The sequence below is a fragment of the Misgurnus anguillicaudatus genome, chromosome 23 (genome assembly GCF_027580225.2).
Source record: "Misgurnus anguillicaudatus chromosome 23, ASM2758022v2, whole genome shotgun sequence".
Taxonomy (NCBI): Eukaryota; Metazoa; Chordata; class Actinopteri; order Cypriniformes; family Cobitidae; genus Misgurnus; species Misgurnus anguillicaudatus.
Genome location: NC_073359.2, coordinates 29,220,674 through 29,242,658, shown reverse-complemented (window position 1 = coordinate 29,242,658; position 21,985 = coordinate 29,220,674). Strand labels below are relative to the sequence as shown.

Sequence of the window (21,985 nt, the reverse complement as noted above, 5' to 3'; positions counted from 1 at the left end):
ATACCTCTATGCCTGTCAGTCTATCTGTCTGTTTATCAATCTGTTACCCTGTCTATATATCTGCCTGCCTGCCTGTCTGTCTATTTGTAAATGGTCTGTCATCCTATCTATCTGTCTGTCTTTCTACCTGTCTGTTCATCAGTCCGTCACCCTGTATATCTGTCTGTCTATCTGTCTGTCTATCAAAACTATCTATATGCCTGTCATCCTGTCTGTCTGTCTGTCTGTCACCATGTATATCTGTCTGTCTGTAAAATCTATCTGTCTGTCTGTCTGTCTCTCTGTCTGTCTGTCTGTCTGTCTGTCTGCCTGTCAGCCTGTCACCATATATATATATGTCTGTCTGTAAATCCTGTTTATCTGCCTGTCTTATCTGCTTGGCTGTAAATTCTGTCTGTCTGTCACCCTGCATATCTGCCTGTCTATCTGCCTGTCACCCTGTATATCTGCCGCCCTACCTGTCTGTCACCCTGTATATCTCACTGTCTCCCTGACCGTCACACTTCCTATCTGCCTGTCTATCTGCCTGTCACCCTGTATATCTGCCTGTCTATCTGTCTGTCACCCTGTATATCTGCCTGTCACCCGGTATATCTGTCTGTCACCCTGTATATCTGCCTGTCTCTGTCTGTCACCCAGTATATCTGCCTGTCACCCTGTATATCTGCCTGTCTATCTGTCTGTCACCCAGTATATCTGCCTGTCACCCTGTATATCTGCCTGTCTGTCTGTCTGTCACCCTGTATATCTGCCTGTCTATCTGTCTGTCACCCTGTATATCTGCCTGTCACCCGGTATATCTGTCTGTCACCCTGTATATCTGTCTGTCACCCTGTATATCTGCCTGTCTCTGTCTGTCACCCAGTATATCTGCCTGTCACCCTGTATATCTGCCTGTCTATCTGTCTGTCACCCAGTATATCTGCCTGTCACCCTGTATATCTGCCTGTCTGTCTGTCACCCTGTATATCTTCCTGTCTGTCACCCTGTATATCTGCCTGTCTGTCTGTCTGTCACCCTGTATATCTGTCTGTCACCCAGTATATCTGCCTGTCACCCTGTATATCTGCCTGTCTGTCTGTCTGTCACCCTGTATATCTGCCTGTCTGTCTGTCTGTCACGCTGAATCTCTGACTGTCACACTGGATATCTGGCTGTCTATCTGTCTGTCACCCAGTATATCTGCCTGTCACCCGGTATATCTGCCTGTCTATCTGTCTGTCACCCTGTATATCTGCCTGTCTATCTGTCTGTCACCCTGTATATCTGCCTGTCTATCTGCCTGTCACCCTGTATATCTGCCTGTCACCCGGTATATCTGCCTGTCACCCTGTATATCTGTCTGTCACCCTGTATATCTGCCTGTCTATCTGTCTGTCACCCTGTATATCTGCCTGTCACCCTGTCTATCTGCCTGTCACCCTGTATATCTGTCTGTCACCCTGTATATCTGCCTGTCTATCGGTCTGTCACCCTGTATATCTGCCTGTCTATCGGTCTGTCACCCTGTATATCTGCCTGTCTATCTGCCTGTCACCCAGTATATCTGCCTGTCATCCAGTATATCTGCCTGTCTATCTGTCTGTCACCCAGTATATCTGCCTGTCACCCTGTATATCTGCCTGCCTGTCTGTCTGTCTGTCACCCTGTATATCTGCCTGTCTGTCTGTCTGTCACCCTGTATATCTGCCTGTCACCCTGTATATCTGCCTGTCTGTCTGTCTGTCACCCAGTATATCTGCCTCTCACCCTGTATATCTGCTTGTCTATCTGTCTGTTACCCTGTATATCTGCCTGTCTATCTGTCTGTCACCCTGTAAATCTGCCTGTCTGTCTGTCTGTAACCCTTTATATCTGCCTGTCTATCTGTCTGTCACCCTGTATATCTGCCTGTCTATCTGTCTGTCAACCTGTATATCTGCTTGTCTATCTGTCTGTCACCCTGTATATCTGCCTGTCTATCTGTCTGTCACCCTGTAAATCTGCCTGTCTGTCTGTCTGTCACCCTTTATATCTGCCTGTCTATCTGTCTGTCACCCTGTATATCTGCCTGTCTATCTGTCTGTCACCCTGTATATCTGCCTGTCTATTTGTCTGTCACCCTGTATATCTGCCTGTCACCCTATGTATTTGCCTGTCTATCTGTCTGTCACATTTTGTGTCTGCCTGTCTATCTGTCTGTCACATTTTGTATCTGCCTGTCTATCTGTCTGTCACCTTGTGTATCTGCCTGTCCATCTATCTATATGCCTACTTGTTTGTCAGTCTATCTTTGTATCAATCTGTCACCTTGTCTGGCTATCTGTCTGTCTGTCAGATCTATCTGTCTGTCTTTCAAATGTATCCGTCTGTCATCCTTTCTATCTGTCTGTCACCCTGTATATCTGCCTGTCTATCTATCTATATGTCTCTCTGTTTGTCAGTATATCAATCTATCAATCTGTCACCCTGTCTGTCTGTCTGTCAAGTCTATCTATCTGCCTGTCTATCTGTCACCCTGTATATCTGCCTATCTATGTGTTTGTCTGTTTGTCACCCTGTCTGTTTGTGATGTATGTAGATACTCATTGATCTTGTCTTTTCTATTAACAGGCATTTGGCAATGCAAAGACCGCACACAACAACAACTCCAGCCGTTTTGGAAAGTTCATTCAGGTGAATTATCTGGAAAGCGGAGTCGTACGAGGGTGAGTATCTTGCTTGCGTTTCATCTAGCGCAGGTTTTTGTAAGCTTAGAAACTGACCCTTGTCTTTGCTTTGACCGTCTTATCAACATCTGCATAGCTCCCACACCCGACATCTGCTGACATCTCGGTCATGTGGATCATTTCCTCTTTCACCGTGAAAGACACCATATAAGTAGAAAAGAGTTATTTTTCTTCTAGTTCGGGCTGATACCAAAGATTGTTGTGTTTGCCGCTTAGCTGTGGTCTGTGGTGCATTCTGGGAATCTGACTTCAGTATCACACGTTTTATCTAAAACAGCATCTCTGTTGTCTTTCTTGTTTTGGAGAGATAAATGCTTCTTGTTTAAAGATGTTTTAACACAGATACTTTTATCAGTAAACCCTGGGTTGCTTTGCAAGCACCCGGTTGGTTTCCTTCCTCTCGTGTGATTGGTTGAATATTTATTTCTGAAGCAAATAATGCTTCTGTGATTCCAATTGTTCGAGTTCAGACCTAACGCAGAGGGAGATCATATAACTTGTATACACATATTGGGGTGAATTTCACGAAACCTTTCAAGAAATTCAATGCTGCTTCCCAATCTGTCATCTTATACTATGCCCTTAAACTAGTATGTCATGTTTTTACTGTGTGAAAGTAATCCGATTTTAACACTTAGCTAAAGAGGATGCAAGTACTGGGACATACTGATGCGTAACGGAAGCAAACGTTGTTTCCTAGACAGCAATTTGGTCATTAACAATAACACACATCAAAATTTGTTTATTTACTATATCGCTTATTTTTTTTGTTTTTTTGAAGTTATATTTTTTGGCCATTTTGCCTTTATTTGACAGTGTGTAAGGACAGGAAAGTACATGGAGGAGAGAGGGGTATGGGATCGGCAAATGACCACAAGTCGGGAATCGAACTCGGGTTGCCGAAAGTGCGAAAGCACCACATGTCGGAGCGCTGCCCACTACACCATCGTCTCCGACACTATATCGCTTATTTTAATAGTTCAATGAAGCACCACTTATTTGATTTAATTATTCAGTGCAGCGTTACTAAACTCCTCCCTCTCACGATGAATTGTGGGTAATATCAGCCGTTCGAGTGTACATTGATCTGCACTTCACAGTAGACCATCCAGGTACTTCAAGGATAATAGTGTGTACTAACTCTTATTTCGAATACTATTTAGATTGCATAGTAGGCAAATTAGGATGCATATTGCATCCTTAAATCAAACATTGAAAGACGGGATGCTTGTTTTATGATTACCTAGATTTTTATTTGGATTGTGATATTATTATATGTAAGACTTAGATTTTAAGTCACATGCTAAATCCAAGTGAATTGGGCCAATATAGAAATGCAGTGAAGTTTGCAATTTTCTGGTGCAGTGTGCAATATTTGTGTGCCCCAAAATGAACATTTTGAAGACATATTTTAGACATTTTTTAATAATTTTAAATCGTTTAAATGATTAATGAAATGCATTACGATTAGGTATATTATATTTACTGCTTGCAAAATTTGTTTTGTTTTTGATAAATTGTCTAATTGTCTTAAAATGACAAAATATAAAAAAATTTGTCTTGGACAGTTAGCCTTTATTCCGGTTTCACACCGCAAACGTGAGGAGCGCGTATGGGCTGCGTGAGGAGCGCGTATGGGTTGCGTGAGGAGCGCGTATGGGTTGCGTGAGGAGCGCGTATGGGTTGCGTGAGGAGCGCGTATGGGTTGCGTGAGGAGCGCGTATGGGTTGCGTGAGGAGCGCGTATGCTTGGCGTGAGGAGCGCGTATGCTTGGCGTGAGGAGCGCGTATGCTTGGCGTGAGGAGCGCGTATGCAGTGCATGGCCATTGTGCTTTCACACCGGCTGTGTTGCAGTTTAATAATAGAATAAAAATCTCAAGTTCACATTACTTTATTTTACATGCATTTATGAGCAAAACTTTTTCTATACACCGTCACCGTTTGATGTTAAGGGCTTCTGTAGAAACATGGAGGCACAAAATGGCGACTTCCATGTAAGGGGACCCTCGGGGTATGTAGATAAAAACATCTCATTCTAAGGTAATAAAAACATAACGGTGTATTATGAAAGGTCTTTATACACCCCTGATCATATAGTTTTGTATATTATTTTTCATGTATGTCTAGAGATCCTTCTTAAAATTACACAATTAAATTACAATTTATTTTGGGTAAATATGACCTAGAGTCACTGGGTCATGCTGGCTCTGTCAGAAACAAAGGCACCAGATGTGTGTAATGCAATTTGGGCAGATCAATAAAGCCGATACTGTGCCTAAGAGACTGAGCAGTCACCCTGTTGTTTATCTGAGTTTGTGTACTGTAGCCCACTTCATTGCATGCTACACATTAAGTGCGATAGATGTGTTTGTTTGATATTTTAGAAGCGCTTATGAACATTTGTTTGTCTTCTGTAGGTGTGACTATTTGCCAAAGCAGATTAAAGTTCAGGTTGTTTGATCACACCAATGCAATAAAAACAGAAACGCGTTCTATTTTTAGCTCCAGATAAAGAAATGACGTAGTGCACGACAACAGAGTTATGATTCATTTCTATATTTTAAGGGATTGTTTACCCAAAACTACTATGGGGTTAACTGAAGTGGTTCAACAGAAAATGAAAATGGCTAAATTGTTATTTTCATTATGTGTCAATAATACTTTGACATCATTTGCAATGCATCATGGGATAAATGAAAACAAAGGATTTAAAGAATCTGTCTGCACCTGCATGCTCTCTTTAAGTTTGTAAAGTGGTGATTCACCTCGGAGAAAACTGATTGGATAAAAATACTTCAGGAATCAAGCCGCTGAAAAGTGGGCGGTCATGCTCCGTCGAGAGAGTTTTTGTTCATGCCATCTGTCTCATTGACCCTTTGATTGACATCTGACCTCTTCAAAGCTGTGATTTACATCCAGTGTTGGGTGTAACTAGTTACAAAGTAACTAGTTACTGTAATAATATTACTTTTTTCAGTAACTAGTAGTGTAAGGCATTACCCGTCTGAAAATGGTAATATTATTACAGTTTTCCCGAGCTAGTTACTTGAGTTACATTCGCCAGTAGCACCTTCATCACACAAGGCACAAAACACAGAGAACAAAAGGGAAGGGGAGGTGGGCGTGAATGGAACAGTGATGGGTCTAAGTTTGGCACGAGGTATCATTTACCATCACCGATTGGTCGACACCTGGCAGCCAGCAGCACAGAGCGGCAGCGGCACACTCAAAGACAGATCGGGAAAATGGAAGCGTCAACAACGGCAAGCTCTTTTTCAGAGGAAGGTTCCCAGCAACAGAAAGCTAGTTTCGACGGGTGGAGATTCAGTCATATTTTATTATGTTCAACGGAAGGAAAATAACTTGACGGTGAAGTGCACACTCTTTAATGTTTCTCCGAACGCTGTGCCCCGCGTCCGGTAGCGGGTAAGGAAGTAAGCATTTTCTTGGCCGTGGCTTGCCCAAATAAACATTCTTGTCCAGAAAAAAATGTAACTAGTAATATAACTAGTAATATAACTAGTTACTTTCTCCAGGGAGTAATAAAGTAAAGTAAGACATTACTATTTTTGAGAGTAATATGTAATACGTAATATATTACTTTTTTGAGTAACTAGCCCCAACACTGCTTACATCTGACGGTCACATTTCTCTTGCCTTTCAGGGCTGTTGTCGAAAAATATCTGCTGGAAAAGTCTCGCCTGGTGTCCAGAGAGAAGAACGAAAGGTAACATTTTGAACTGTTCTAGTGCAAAAAGTGTGTTAAGATTACAACCTATATTAGATGTATTAGTCATAGAGTATGTGAGAAACACAAATTAGTTGTTTTGTGTAACAATTTTAGCTGTTATCTCATTGTTGCATGAGTAATATAATAGATCTGATAGCAGAACAGGAAAGACAACTCTGCTACGTCCTGTGCTGCGGTGCGGTTCTGAGTCAATACGGTTCACAAACACTAAAACAAATGTCTGGCTTTTCAACGTCACACAGGAACTACCACGTGTTTTATTACCTGCTGGTGGGCGCGTCCGAGGAGGAGCGGAGAGAATTCAAACTCCTCCAGCCTGAAGAATACTTCTACCTCAAACAGGTGAGCAATTATGGTCTGATGACATCACTAACCCTGATAATAACCCTAAGAATGTTCCTCTACAAAAAAGTTAACAAAGGGACCCGAGACGTATCAAGAGACCAGGCTATGATAGACTTGAGCTATTTTCACTTGAGCCAGTTGGCAACCACACAGCTTTTTACGAAAAACCACTTTCAGCACCCTAGCGACAGCATAGACGCGTGCTGAAACCACAAAGGACACATTGGTAACTACAGTTTCCTGACAGACACCAGTACCACACTAGCATTGCGCTGGCAAACCTGGACCACATTTTTTTTTCTTTTAAGAAAGGTGCATCACTTAAAAAAACACTCAAATATGATATAAGGTCCAATTTTTATGGGACTGGTAGACATGGCATTGCTATTTTTGCAGCATGTTCATTGGCTGGCCTAATGCATACACACCAAAAGCGAAGCGTCATGTTCCTTTCTCTAGATTACTAGCGGGATTTAACTTTGTGTCATTTTAATTTTTTCAACTTGCGCGAAGATGAGTAGCATCCATATTATTCCCTGTGTAGTGTAGGATAATATCATCATAATTCTAGACTTTTTAAGCACACTTGCCAAACTGTTCACTTTAAATGCTTATATCTTCTGTATGCGAATGTTGATTCATACCAAAATGCTTTTTTGCATAGTTGTGTTTGACACATGAAAATGTCTCGGGTTACGTATGTAACTGTTGTTCCCTGAGAAGGGAACGAGACGCTGCGTCTCCCTTGCCATACTTCCTGCGTCCCTGTAACGCCATCTTTGGCAATATTTTAGATAGCGATATACTTCCTGGCTCTCGCGTCACCCTGTCTTTGTCGTTAAGCCTCACCGTTGAATTTGATATACACATTCAGACGCACTTACCCCTGGAGGCGTCCCCAAAGTGTCACCGCAGTGACGCAGCGCGAGTTCCCTTGAAAAGGAACTGTAAGAATGTATCTTAAAAGATAACATGATGTAACCTTGCTCTCACTTGAAATGTTTCCCCACATTTAGTCCTTGAATTTGAGGGTATTGGACCTGGAAAGTCCTTGAAAGGTCTTTGAATTTGAAGTTAACTAAGGTGTGGGAACCCTGATACCTGTCTATAGGCGTCTATACCGTCTATTCGCGTCTTCGCGTTGACTTTGTAGGTATCTACTTGCGCAAATCGTTGAATTTGTAATTGGTAGGTATGCCTGATAATCAGTGGTTGGTTGATGTGGCCAGCATATAAAATACGTCTTGAAAAGCTGGTAGCTTGTTTGTTGATGGTGTATGATGGTCTATCAGGTTGGACAAGTTGATAATCAGCTTACCATGCAGAAACACTGCCTGCATGCTTTAGAAATAAAAAAAAACATTAAAAGTTGTGATCCTACATTTTTGCAGCTATATCACCATCTCAGTTTAAAACGTAAAATTGCAGGTTCGTTTACCTTTTTATCTTGACATTTGTTGAAAAACTACCAATGTTCCGCACTCGACTGTTTTTTTTTATTTATTTATTTTGTTTAATATTGGATTTTAGTTTAAAACATCAATTGTTTTTTCCTTGCAGGAAAACTTTACGATAGAAGATGCTGATGATCTTCGACACGATTTTGAGCGACTACAACAGGCCATGGAGATGGTCGGTTTTCTACCGGCCACAAAGAGACAGTGAGCAGCTTATTCGTAGGATCCCATCAATCAAAAACACCCAAACTTGGGTGTTAACTTAAATAAAGTGTCAGAGAAGTTCAGTTTGTTGTTGTCTTTCCTGTAGGATATTTTCCGTTCTGTCGGCCATCTTATATTTGGGTAACGTGACGTACAGTCAGAAGTCCACAGGAAGAGAAGAAGGCTTGGATGTGGGACCTCCAGAGGTCCTTTCTACCCTTTCAGACCTGCTTAAAGTAAATTACCATTTCATCAACTTCTTCAACACCTTTGATGTTAAAGTAGTAAAAACTGTGGTTTATATCAGATCAAGGTGTATTTTCTAAAGCTTTGTGTTGGTATACTCAGGTTAAGATGGAGTTGTTGGTGGAGGCTCTCACCAAGAGGAAAACGGTGACCGTCAACGACAAGCTAATTTTGCCGTACAGTCACAGTGAGGTATGACCGTTCGCTCTTATACCTCTTATAGCCCAATCGTCCAGATGTTTGAAGCTAACTTGATTGACATCTCCTCAGGCGATCACGGCACGAGACTCGATGGCCAAGTCCCTGTACAGCGCACTGTTCGACTGGATCGTCCTGCGCATCAATCATGCTCTGCTGAATAAGAAAGATATGGAGGAGGAGGTTTCGGTAAAGAATTGAGTGCAGATTTTACATTTTTCTTAAATTACACATTTTGACCATTAGTAATTATGCACAAAATTGTGAAAAGAATTGTTTACAACCCAGACAGCAGATGACTCCGAGCCAGAGCAGCACCGGATCTGCCGACTTCGGCTGCTGTCTGGGAACTGAAAAATGCCTTATATCTGCTATTATTTGTCAGTCCCACCCCAAACTAAGGACTTAACTTATATTTCTTATCAATGCAGTGTTTGTCTATCGGCGTGCTTGACATCTTCGGCTTTGAAGACTTCCCGACCAACAGCTTTGAACAGTTCTGCATCAACTACGCCAACGAACAACTTCAGTATTACTTCAACCAGCACATTTTTAAACTTGAACAGGTTAGTAGGCCCTCTGACCTCCATATGGTTTCCTGAACTCTTGCCCTGTGATAATTTTTGGTTTGTGATGGTCTTTCATGTGGTTTCCCCTGCAGGAGGAGTATCAGACTGAAGGCATTACCTGGCACAACATTGACTACACCGATAATGTTGGATGTATTCACTTAATCAGCAAAAAACCAACTGGGCTTCTCTATTTACTCGACGAGGAGAGCAAGTATGATCTTTTCTTTTTATAGAGAATATTTGTGAGGTTTTAGGGGTTTGTTAACACACCAAATGCTGTTGTTTTTAAGTTTCCCTCACGCCACTGATAAAACCTTACTGGCGAAGTTCAAACAGCAGCACCAGCAGAACCAGTACTTTGTGGCGACTCCAGTGATGGAACCGGCTTTTGTCATTCTGCATTTCGCTGGGAAGGTCAAATACCAGATTAAGGTAATGGCACACATTTTAGAGCCTAAATGTTTGTTCGGTGTTCATTTTGAAAAGGGGTTATTTTAGTTTTCCTGTCTTAGATTTTAAATGGTCTACTGGACAAAAGTGTTGAGAAATAGGCCAGAAAAGTAGTAACGGGGTTGACAGTACAGTAAAAGGGTTGACAGTACAGTAAAAGGGTTGACAGTAACAGTAAAAGGGTTGACAGTAACAGGGTTGACAGTAACAGTAACAGGGTTTTGACAGTAACGGTAAAAGGTTGGCAGTACAGTAAAAGGGTTGACAGTAACAGTAAAAGTGTTGACAGTAACAGGGTTGACAGTACAGTAAATGGGTTGACAGTAACAGTAACAGGGTTGACAGTAACAGTAAGTGTTGACAGTAACAGGGTTGACAATACAGTAAAAGGGTTGACAGAAACAGTAACAAAGTTGACAGTAACAGTAAAAGGTTGGCAGTAACAGTAAAAGTGTTGACAGTAACAGTGTTGACAGTACAGTAAAAGGGTTGACAGAAACAGTAACAAAGTTGGCAGTAACAGTAAAAGGTTGGCAGTAACAGTAAAAGCATTGACAGTAACAGGGTTGACGGTAACAGTAAAAGGTTGTCAGTAACAGTAACAGTGTTGACAGTAACAGTGTTGACAGTAACAGTGTTGACGGTACAGTAAAAGCATTGACAGTAACAGGGTTGAAAGTAACAGTAAAAGGTTGGCAGTAACAGTAAAAGTGTCGACAGTAACAGTAAAAGTGTTGACAGTAACAGTGTTGACAGTAACAGTATTGACGGTACAGTAAAAGCGTTGACAGTAACAGGGTTGACAGTAACAGTAAAAGGTTGGCAGTAACAGTAAAAGTGTTGACAGTGACAGTAACAGTGTTGACAGTAACAGTGTTGACAGTAACAGTATGGGCGGTACAGTAAAAGCGTTGACAGTAACAGGGTTGACAGTAACAGTAAAAGGTTGGCAGTAACAGTAAAAGTGTTGAAAGTAAAAGTGTTGACAGTAACAGTAAAAGGTTGGCAGTACAGTAAAAGGGTTGACCGGAACAGTAAAAGGGTTGACAGTAACAGTAGTTTGTTTTTTATACATTTTCAGCAATTCAAGTCATTTTTAAATGCACATTAATAAAAGACACAAAAGCTGTCCGTTTTTTAGTATGACCCTCCTAACCTTCACATTCCCCTTTCATTTATTTGTAACCTTCACGTATGACAGGATTTCCGTGAGAAGAATACAGATCACATGCGTCCGGATATCGTGGCTCTCCTCCGTAGCAGCGATCGTGCTTACGTCCGGCAGTTGATCGGGATGGATCCAGTGGCGATGTTCCGCTGGGGAATCCTTCGAGCCACCGTCCGCGCAATGGCCGCCTTCAACGAGGCCGGCCGCCGGTGGGCTGCCAAGACTGCGGGTAAACCAAACATTTTAGATTAGCTCCAGATTAATCCAGAACTTTGGAGGTTGTTGTTTGAAGCCGGCATGTGCAAAAGCTCTTCAGTGACGCATAGGATTAAGAGATTAAAAGTGAAGTGTATTTTTTATGTATAAACAGATCTATTAAGTGTGGTTAATATTATAACATCAAACTAGTGAGAGTAATTGATCTCATCTGTGTACAGTTGTATGGTGTCTGTTTCAAGTCTTAACTTTTTGTCATCACAGTGACAAAGTTGATAAGTTTAACACAATAAGTGTAATAACGCAGTTTATATAGGGCAAACTCCACCCACGGGTATTACTTACTTATTTGCCTTAAGAAGTAGTTCAACTTTACAAAAGACAACTGTAGACGGTTTACAACAATGTTACCATTTGCATCTACATTAAACTAAAATTGTCATAACTGTTGGTTTTTGGACCCACAGGTGTAGTGAGACCAAACTCAAGGGTTCCCCTCGGGGAACTGCAGAGATCCAACGTGCCCATCGAGAAGATGTACCGGTAAGTTTTGGACTCGGTTGGTGCGATTAGAGGAAAGAAACGGAACTTGATCTCTTCCTGTGCTTCCGTTGCCTTTGTGTGGCAGGTGATCATGTGACCAAGCTCTCCACAATAGGCACGTTGCAGGCCGGTTCTCACAGTCAAAGTCAAACCACCATTATTTTACCATTTAACATTTGCATGAATCTCAATAAAATATTTCACTCAAAATCAAAACGATGAAATTATATTTTGGATAAAGACATGGGTATAATGAAAATAAATAAGATAAATAATAATAAAATAAATAACAATAAATGTACAATAAGTGTATTTATGCATTTCTGTAGCGAGAATATTTATTTATGAATTAATAATATTATGTGTCAAGATAGTAGTAAGTAAAATAATATATTGTTAATGTTATATTAAATAAGAGTGCAACATTTTTTATTAGTATTAAATAGAGTAAAAAAATAACAATAGCGATAATAATGTTTTTTAATTTTTAAAAGAATTTTGAGTGATTAAGTATTTAATTAGTAAATATTATATATTAAATTATCAATAATAATTAACCCTCTTAAAATAACATATTACTAATATTATATTACATTATAGCGCAAAACTTTTAATGGTCTTAAAAACGTAATTTTTTTAACAATATAATTTCTTATTTTTTGATTTTGCAAGAATTTTTTTATTTTTTATGAGATTCACTGCAGTTAGATTTTTAGATCCTGTCATTATTGGCGTTTTATATCTAAAGCTACAGATAATAGCTGCCTGCAAGGTCCCTTTGCTCTTCCCAGGTGTTTGTCAAGGGTTTGCCCACAGTTCCTGATCTGTGATCAGTATTCTTTATGTAAAAACCGGGTATGGTCACAGATCAGCACCTGCTGGCCGCATTCGCCTCGTGAGTGACTGTGTGTGTGGTGTTTGTTCTTACAGCCATGCCCCTATGCTTGATTTCTCCTTTGATCACTCAGAGGAGCGCCCCCTAGAGGTTTTTGAAGACATCTTTGCTAGTTATGAGAGTAAAAAGTAAGTGGATTGAAGAGGAACGGTTGAGGTCAGACGGGGAGAGCTTGGCAGTCCGGGAATGCTGGGTTTCTGGTATTTAGAGCGAACTCGAATACCACACTTACGATCCAAACTGTCAGCGTGAGCTTTTTTAAGAGTTTGCATTAAACCTGGTTTGTTTGAAAAATCCGCAATGGTAAATCCACGTTGGGAATGAAGTTTTAAGCAATTTTTAAACCCCCGTGCGAGTCCACCCCGTCTGACCTATAGTTCTGATCCCTGCGGTAAGTGAAGCAGTGCATGATAAGGGTCTTCACAAAGCCGAGAGCCCACTCACAGTTTAACACACCATTAGGTAACACCAGCATGATTCTTAAAGGACTCCTTCACCCGAAAATAACCAATCATGTAGACATCCTCATGTCAGTCCAAACTCGCGTGGTTGAATAATAAAAGACAATTTCTGAAGAATCATCATGCATGTTTTTCAGGTTTTAAGAAAAGTTGCACAATGACTCTTCAGAATTTGTCTGGTTGCATTACACGGCACAAAAAAAAATCATCAGGCGGGTTTGTAAAGACATGAGGGTGGACAAACAACGCCGGAGCGTTTAGGACGAACCGCTTCAAGTTGGATTCTTTCCTTTATTTTGGTGGAGGGTTTTTGTTTATCCCTAACAACGTTATTGGTGTTCCTTTCCTGTTCCATCTCACTCCTCCTTTCTCCCACAACGCACCTCTTCTCGGGGCTGAATCAGGGACATGCATGCCCAAATCATCAACTCCATTAAAGACTTGCAGTTGGATGGAGAAGATCCACGCAAGCTGTTGCAGTCCTGGGGTCGCCTGCGGTTCCCGCGCCACGCCCTCCAGTGAGTTCGAACGCCGGCGCAGGATCCATGACGTCACGAGCTCTTTGCTAAGCTTAGTTTAGAGCCATTACCGAATTAGTAGCGTTAGCGGTCGGCTGCGCTTGCCATTTACCGCATAACCCAAGCTCTTGTTAACCCTGCTTTTAATAATACCCATCTAACAAGTATTGCAATTGCGTATTTAGATGACTCCCTGGAGCTCCTAGCGGCGTATGGTACAGCAACGCAAACTTTATGAGCTAAAAACAGTGTGAGCTTAATTAGCACGCTAGCTCGGAATGATATCCATATGCTAACGTGCCGCATGGGCTTAATGGATCCCGAGGCCCACATGTCAAGTCTGTAATGTTTTATGAGCTGTTGTTATTGCTTGTATAGACCACGAAGGCTAATTCACTCGTAGTGTCCTCTTATACTCAAGCTCGAAGCTTGCTTTAAATCTTCACTGATCTGTAATTTTGTCCTTTCTTTCTTTTTTTTTAAATTGGGAGTCACGCTTGAAATTCTTTTTAGGAATTTCCATCTGTATAACACACATCAGAGCTGATCTCTAGCGTTTAGGTGCCGTTATTCGCGTCCAATTGGCCGTCGCATGATTCACTCTACTAACACGCCGCATGCAGACGTTTCATATCTTAACAAACTGTCAATGCTCCTCTTTCTCCTCCACAGGAAGAACAAGAGCCCCAAGAGTAAGCAACTCATTCCTAAGGTGAGAATTTCATTTGATGGATTCATCCGACTAGTTTAATTAAAACAAACGACGTGTCGGTTACGTTTATGCATTCGGCAGATGCTTTATCCAAAGCGACTTGTATCGCATGGGATTTGAACCCATTACTTTTTATACAGCTAATGCTAATACTCGACCAATTGAGGTACAATGTTGTCTAAATTTCGCATTTCTGATTGGCTGGAACAATGCAGGCCACACCCATTTTAAAGAGGCAACGCTGTGGCAGATGTCTTGCATCTGGATTTTTCTGCATACTTAAAGCACCTTTAGCATGTTTGCATTTGCAGCAGAGCTGGTATGCTCTCCTTTCCATCAACATTTGCGAAAGCGTAAAGTCCAGCCGCGTTTGTTTATGACTTTCCCTTAAATGTGCGCTATTGGGTAAATGTTTTGAAGGCTCTACCGCAGTAGCTCCCACCGGAGTAAGTTTTTCCATGCCGTCATGTATCCAATGCAAACGAGTGGCAAAAGAAAGTCTCAGTATGTCTGACTCACTCGCTGTTTTCTGTTTGTGTGTCTTGGGCAGAACCTGTTGGATTCTCGATCTCTGAAATTCGTAGTTGGCCTTCACGACCGCACGACCAAGTCTCTGCTTCATCTCCACAAGAAGAAACGCCCTCCCAGCATCAGTGCCCAGTTTCAAGTAATAAAAACACTCACAAAATTAAATTAGCCTTCGTGATTAACCTTGTGTTCCACAGGTCTGGTGAGCTGCTCATGTTGGGAACTTTTTAGGAATCATAGTTGTGCTTTAGATGTGAAGTTAATTTCAAAGATGGCCGACTGGTTCTGCTGCATCATAACACTTATGAAAATTAAGGGGGTAGTTCAACCAAAAATCAGGTTCCTAGATTTTGAAATGGAGATGAAACAATTTAAATTATGTGAAAGACCTGATGTTAGCTATTTTGAAGCACCAACATTCAAACCCAAGTATCATGCCGTGTTCGACAGACAAATGGATAGCATAGGTGGAAAACATTACTTGTGTATCTCTTCTGGAAATGGTCAGATTGATGTTATGATCTATATCATGCAGACATCTCTGAGCAAGCTGCTGGAGACGTTGGGAAAAGCCGAACCTTTCTTCATCCGATGCCTCCGCTCCAATGCTGAGAAGGTTACTAAAGTTACCATCAGTTTAAATTGACTGTATTTACTTCATGATAAATGCACAGGACTCCTTTCCTGATAATGAGTGTTATTTCTGTGTGTGATATGCAGAAGGAAATGTGTTTCGATGAGGCTCTCATCCTACAGCAGTTGCGCTACACGGGCATGCTGGAGACGGTGCGGATCAGACGCTCGGGATACGGAGCCAAATATGCTTTTCAGGTATGTTCTGTTGTGGATACCCTTCGTATCAGCAGCGAGTCTGTGATGCACTGTAAAGTGCATTTTAAAAAAGGATACCATCAAAAGACGTGTAAATAAACCGAGGTCTTTCTCTGCATTATAGGAGTTCATTGAGCAGTTTCGTGTGTTGCTACCGAAGAACAATGCATCCCTGCAGGATATATCGTCTCTGTTGCACAGGCTTGGCTTTGACAACACTACCTACCAGATTGGAAAAACCAAGGTCTGATTTCTTTTCCTAGTACTTTAAAGGGACACTCCCCCTTTTTTTGAAAATATGCTCATGTTCCAGCTCTCCTAGAGTTAAACATTTGATTTTGACAGTTTTTTAATCCATTTAGCTGATCTCCGGGTCTGGCGGTACCACTTTTAGCATAGCTTAGCATAATCCATTGAATCTGATTAGACCATTAGCATCGCACTCAAAAATAACCAAAGAGTTTTTATTTTTTCCTATTTAAAACTGGTCTCTTCTGTAGTTACATCATGTACTAAGACTGAAAATAAAAGTTGCGATTTTCTATTGCTATTTTTGTTATTTTTGAGCGCGATGCTAAATGGTCTAATTCGATTCAATGGATTATGCTAAGCTATGCTAAAAGTGGTGCCGCCAGGCCCGGACATCGGCTGAATGGATTCCAAAGCGGTAAAAATCAAATGTTTAACTCTGGGGGAGCTGGAAAGTTAGCATATTTTCAAAAAAAGTGGAGTGTGCCTTTAATATCTTCTGAAGTTTTGTGCTCTTTGGTCTCACATTGTTCATGTTCCTGTTCTCCAGGTGTACTTGAAAGAGCTTGAAAGGCAAAAGCTACAGGACATCTTGCATAAGGATGTCATGCACAAAATCATTTTCTTGCAGCGCTGGTTTCGAGCTAAACTGCAGAGGTGGGAATTCGTTCGAATGAGAGAAGCAGCCGTCTTGATCCAGGTATATCAAAAATCTACGTTGGAAAGTGCTAAAGATACTTCCGGGTTGTCTAAGATGTTGAAACACATTTGCATTTGTGTATAACCTTGCTTTGACCTCGTCTACAGCGCTCGTGGCGTAGGTACCGCAAAGAGAAATTTTACAGAGCGGCGGTTCTGATCCAGGCAGCATGGCGAGGTTGCCGACAGAGAGAGGAATATCAAAAAACACGAGCTTCCGTCACAACATTGCAGGCTCTTGTAAGAGGCCAATCGGCTCGAAAACGGTATGGGCTACAAGTAATTTGCCATTATGTTGGATGTCTCCTAAAAAGCTTTGATTTCCTTGTTATTAATACCTATATTGACTGACAATTAAGGGTTGTTTACTAAACACAGTTTCACTTTGATGAAACGTTCACTTTTAAATTTGTTATTCGGTTATCGTAGGTACCAGTTCCTAAAGGAAGAAAAGAGGAAGGAGGAGGAAGAGGAAGCTAGGAGAAGGGAAGAGGAAGCTCGAAGGAGGAAAGAAGAAGAAGAGGCTGCGAGGCGTGCCAGGGAAGCCGAAGAGGAAATCAGACAAGCAAAATTGGCCGAAGAGGAAGCCAGAAGAGTCAAAGAGGCAGAGGAGGCAACCAGGCGTGCCAAAGAAGCTGAGGAGAACGCAGCTCGGCTTGCGTTAGAAGCTAAACGTCAAGCTGCAGAACAGCAAGAGAAGCCTGCACTACAGCAACCAACTGTAAAAGCATCAGGCCAACGGCCTGACAAGAATGAGACACTAGTCCAAGAGCAAAATAATAAGACCCTTGTGAATGTTAAGACTGAAGATACAGCCAGAGCCCAGGTCTCAAAGGAGCAAAAAGATTCAGAATTGATTCCTTGGCTAGAGGCTGGCCCTCAGCCTGAGGTCCAGAAGAACCAGCAGCAGCAGAACGAGAACAAATCCCCACATCCCAGTGAAGAAGGTACACAAGCTAAACCACCTGAAACCAAAGCTCCGTCGCTCTCCAAAAGTCTAGAGAAGCGGGAGCAAAGGAGACAACGGGGTCTAGAACACAATCAGAGAGAAACCCAGCGGGCGGCTTCGGGCATAAAAGAAGATACATCCTTCAAGAGCAAAACTCTTGAGAGTCCCGGAAAATCGGAGACCAAGTTGAAGGAGCGGTCAGACAGTAAAGAGTTGGACCAGTACACCTTCGTGGCTTGGAAGGGTGACAAGGTGAAGAAAGACGAGCTTGTCCGGCCTTCCACCTTACCCCTAGACATCCCTGCTTCTGCACCTGGTCGAAACGGCTACGGTGACCCAGCCATCAGCAAACCTTCTCCTGCGAAAGAAGAGGCCAGCAAGAGAAAGGAACCTTCTAGGAGCAACACTCAACCGGAGAACCTCATAGCGGGACCTCGCAGTCTGGAGGACAGGAACATGAAAACTCTCCAGTATGACTCTCAAGTGTTCATCATACATACTTGATTTCTGACTTTTACTACATGATTTATGAACTAAAGCGCACTAAAGCATCATAAAATTGACAAATGATTTATTAATGTTGAAGTGCATTTATCAAGTAGTCAGTTGATGTAGGACACACGTCCATTAAAATGACACTTTTCTTTCACTGTTCTTCAGGAATCGAGGAATCTCTGTGTCGCTAGATGACGTGTCAAGGATAGGTGCAGATAGTCCATCACAGGTAATACTGAGTTTGTTGAGCTGGTTTACAACATGGTGAAGTTTGAATGCGTTGATTCTGTACCTTGCTGTTTGTTTTTATTTTTGGCCGATTTGATCACAGCTTTGGGTTTAAAGGTAATGCAGCAAAGCTTCCCATGGGGTAAATTTGTCTTGATTCTTGATCTGAGTGCTAAATTGGCTTAACCAGGTAATCGCATTTGCTATTTTAAATATTTGGTAGTGTATGTTTATAAAGTTCTGCTTAAAGTAAAAAAAAATCATCATTTCGGTCGATCTCCGGGTCTGGTGGTACCACTTTTAGCATAGCTTAGCACAATCCATTGAATCTGATTAGACCATTAGCATTGAGCTAAAAAATGAATTTTGATATTTTTCCTATTTAAAACTTGACTCTTCTGTAGTAACATTGTGTACTAAGACCGACAGAAAATTAAAAGTTGGGATTTTCTAGGCCGATATGGCTAGGAACTATACTCTCATTCTGGCGTAATAATCAAGGACTTTGCTGCAGGAGCGCAATGATATTACGGAGCACACGAAAATAGCCCCCTTGGTAACTGTTAATAGCAGAGGACTATTTTGGGCACCTTTAATATTTATATTTATTTATATATTATTTTGTACATGTAAAATATTGGCTCCACTCTACTGCAGACTATTCCTAATGAATAAAGTCATGTCCCGTTTCCAGTTATAATTTTTGTTGAGGATTCAGTTTTACTTAAATGTGATTTTGCTTCTCTGGCTGATTCAGGACAAAAGTCGCCCGAGACGCAAAAAGCGATATGCCCTCGCACGAATCTGTTTGCCGATTAAAAGTGTTGAAATGGAGGACGCAGATTTGTGGACTTTGTCTTCCACGAGTCCACTGCAGGTGTCGTATCGTTGCCTGACATTAGATGTTGGGCAGAAGCTATGGTGTGGGGGCTGCTGCTGGAATTAACGCTTTAATGAGTGAAGAAAAACTACGCTTAAAGTCCTGTATTTTTCTGAATAAATAAAATGGTTGCAGTTCATTTTTTAATACACACATGTCTTAATTGTTATTTTTCTGTTTAAATGAAAAACATCAATTAAAGATAAATTTAATAAGGTAAATTTCATGGGTGCATGGTTAACTCAACGTCGGTGATGGGCTCTTCATATAATTAAAATTTTTGCAAAAATCATCCTGTTAATTTTATTTATTTAACTGCCAATAAATTCTAATATTTATCGAATTTGATGTGCACGCTACTTAAGCTTCCAGCAAATGTATCTTCAGCACAAAGAAATGGCTAAAATCCAGTCTCCTGCTGTTTAAACAATAACATTTGTTGTGTTAATAAATGTTGATACAGAAGCCGGCCAGAATCGAGAACTCTTTCGATGGAGCAAAGAACAGCACGTTAAAGGAGCGAAGCCATGACAGTCACGCCCACCAGGACGTCTTGCCGATTCAGCCCTCCACTCCTGAGAGGTAAAGCCAAAACATACATAACTTCTGCTTCTAGCTAAGCAAGTTTGAAGAGAATCTTGCTAAACAAGTTAGTTGCAGTCAGTTTAGGCTCATTTATACCTGAAACTCTGTCGCCCCCTGGAGGACCAAAGGTGTTACTGTAATGCACCACAGTGAGGCAAGACTTTACATTACACGTGTACAACAGGACCACACTCTGCTCTATGGCAACAACCTTTATATTCATTTGACCCCACCTCCCAGGTTATTTTTGGAAGTTTTTGATTTATCTTATCTGGTAAACTCCCCACACAAGCAAGACTAACTATCTAAAACCTTTTAGGCCACCGCTGCTCAACACCCTTAAACGATAGTAAGTCTTATCTGTAGTCATAGAGATATGTGAATCAGGGCTTGTGGGAAAACACTGGCCCTGGTTCACATCAGCAACCCTCATATATCAGACGTCTGGCGGTGGTTCCTCACTCCCTTATATAGATGCAAAGCTTCTGCTGTGGGATAAGAGAGATTCCTCAAATTCTGTTCTCCGTGGATTTTTGATAGAGGAGTCATGGTTGATGTAACCTCCCAACAATTTGTCAATCTGTGATGTTTCTCATGTAAAGAAATAATTTATTTACATAAAGTTAGGGATGCACCAATAGTTCGGCAGACGAAATAGTTCGGCAGACGAAATAGTTCGGCAGACGAAATTGATCGGCAGACGAAATTGATCGGCAGACGAAATTATTCTGTATTCTGCTAAATTAGTAAAAAGACAGAATAAATTTACATAACAAGACTGTTGCATAAATTGTCACAACAGTTCTGTTTCTTAAGGCGGAGTAAAGAACCGTGTATTTGCATTTTGTGCAGGAATAGAAGATCGGATTAATATCCTTTTATTCAAGATGCATTTATGTGGCCGAAAGTAATTGAAACGGTTTTATTTTTTTTAAGATCTTAGGTGTAGAGTACGTTTGTGAAGTTCTAGCTCAAAATACCCCACAGAGAAGTTATTATAGCATGTTAAAATTGCCACTTTGTAAGTGTTGAGTGCCGTTTTTGGGTGTGTCCTTTAAAATGCAAATGAGGTGATCTCTGCACTAAATGGCAGTGTTGTGGTTGGATAGTGCAGATTAAGGGGCGGTATTTTCCCCTTCTGACATCACAAGGGGAGCCAAATTTCAATGACCTATTTTTTCACATGCTAAGTTACTGGGTTGATCTTTTTCACATTTTCTAGGTAGATACATGCACTGGGGGCCCAATTATAGCACTTAAACATGGAAAAGTCAAATATTTATGATATGTCCCCTTTAACGAGTCGGATAGCTATCCTATAAGAGAAATTATTAAACATTTCCTGCAATTTCTACTGGAATGTCAAAAATGGTAAAAAGCACATTCTGAAAATGTAACTTGTGCAAAAACAATTTCATTAAATTTGGCTTCGGTCAAGAATTTACCTTTCAATGCATGTCACATAAAGGTTGCTTAAGTAATGTCTTAAATATTAAGATTAACATTTGATTGACAGACGTAGTTTAAAATAAATATTTATAAGCCTCTTTAGCTTTTGTTTCAAATGTGTGTTTTTCATATAATTTGTCTACAGGACAACAGGCTTCTTCAAAAAGATCCTGAAGATACGTCCGCATAAGGAAGCTCAGACGCCTGAAGAAGAAGACCTAAGCTTGGTTGTGAAGGAAGGTACATATCTGTCACATGCATTCCTTCATCACGGTTAAAATACTTCTCGTTTACATGCTGTTGTTTGTCGTTCGCAGCAACCTTACCATCACGCTCGCATAATCCGAAGCCTCACTCCACCCGGTCGGGTCAGATGCCCAGCATCAAGATCAGTCATCTGGCCGGACGCTCCTCTGAGCAGTGGAACGCCTCGCTAAACCGCATGATAACCAATGCCAACGAGCTGCGCCACCTCGACGAGTTTCTGGGCAATCAGGTCTCTAAATACAGTGACGCTACAAAGTATTTGGACACTTGTAGACATTCATAGTTATAAAGGTGTTTGAATGGATATTCAAAGCCGAAGAAAAGTAACAAAAGATAGTTTTAGTGAATGCTTTATTGACTTTGGGTTTTGCTCATACTGGA

At 41.2% G+C, this 21,985-nt stretch overlaps 1 protein-coding gene across 16 annotated transcripts in view; it reads left to right on the top strand.

The window, feature by feature from the left end:
* The window catches only part of LOC129452723 (myosin IXB), a 55,277-nt gene that overhangs the window by 22,970 nt on the left and 10,322 nt on the right, over positions 1 to 21,985 (top strand). For 10 of the 16 annotated variants that reach the window (XR_008647224.2, XM_055216731.2, XM_055216730.2 and 7 more), the window contains exons 3-29: positions 2,593 to 2,687; positions 6,373 to 6,435; positions 6,702 to 6,801; positions 8,365 to 8,465; positions 8,572 to 8,701; positions 8,814 to 8,903; positions 8,982 to 9,098; positions 9,341 to 9,475; positions 9,571 to 9,692; positions 9,772 to 9,913; positions 11,133 to 11,328; positions 11,783 to 11,858; positions 12,789 to 12,881; positions 13,619 to 13,732; positions 14,405 to 14,444; positions 14,995 to 15,111; positions 15,508 to 15,588; positions 15,693 to 15,803; positions 15,928 to 16,047; positions 16,603 to 16,752; positions 16,860 to 17,017; positions 17,181 to 18,170; positions 18,361 to 18,424; positions 19,181 to 19,300; positions 19,767 to 19,885; positions 21,483 to 21,577; positions 21,655 to 21,833. Coding sequence is in view for 15 of the 16 variants with exons in the window: in XM_055216731.2 (XP_055072706.2) it covers positions 2,593 to 2,687; positions 6,373 to 6,435; positions 6,702 to 6,801; positions 8,365 to 8,465; positions 8,572 to 8,701; positions 8,814 to 8,903; positions 8,982 to 9,098; positions 9,341 to 9,475; positions 9,571 to 9,692; positions 9,772 to 9,913; positions 11,133 to 11,328; positions 11,783 to 11,858; positions 12,789 to 12,881; positions 13,619 to 13,732; positions 14,405 to 14,444; positions 14,995 to 15,111; positions 15,508 to 15,588; positions 15,693 to 15,803; positions 15,928 to 16,047; positions 16,603 to 16,752; positions 16,860 to 17,017; positions 17,181 to 18,170; positions 18,361 to 18,424; positions 19,181 to 19,300; positions 19,767 to 19,885; positions 21,483 to 21,577; positions 21,655 to 21,833 (3,918 nt within the window). In the remaining variant the exon portion in view is untranslated. The remainder of the gene's footprint in view (positions 1 to 2,592; positions 2,688 to 6,372; positions 6,436 to 6,701; positions 6,802 to 8,364; positions 8,466 to 8,571; positions 8,702 to 8,813; positions 8,904 to 8,981; positions 9,099 to 9,340; positions 9,476 to 9,570; positions 9,693 to 9,771; positions 9,914 to 11,132; positions 11,329 to 11,782; positions 11,859 to 12,788; positions 12,882 to 13,618; positions 13,733 to 14,404; positions 14,445 to 14,994; positions 15,112 to 15,507; positions 15,589 to 15,692; positions 15,804 to 15,927; positions 16,048 to 16,602; positions 16,753 to 16,859; positions 17,018 to 17,180; positions 18,171 to 18,360; positions 18,425 to 19,180; positions 19,301 to 19,766; positions 19,886 to 21,482; positions 21,578 to 21,654; positions 21,834 to 21,985) is intronic. The other 6 variants (XM_055216732.2, XM_073861932.1, XM_055216742.2 and 3 more) reach the window with 4 other exon arrangements.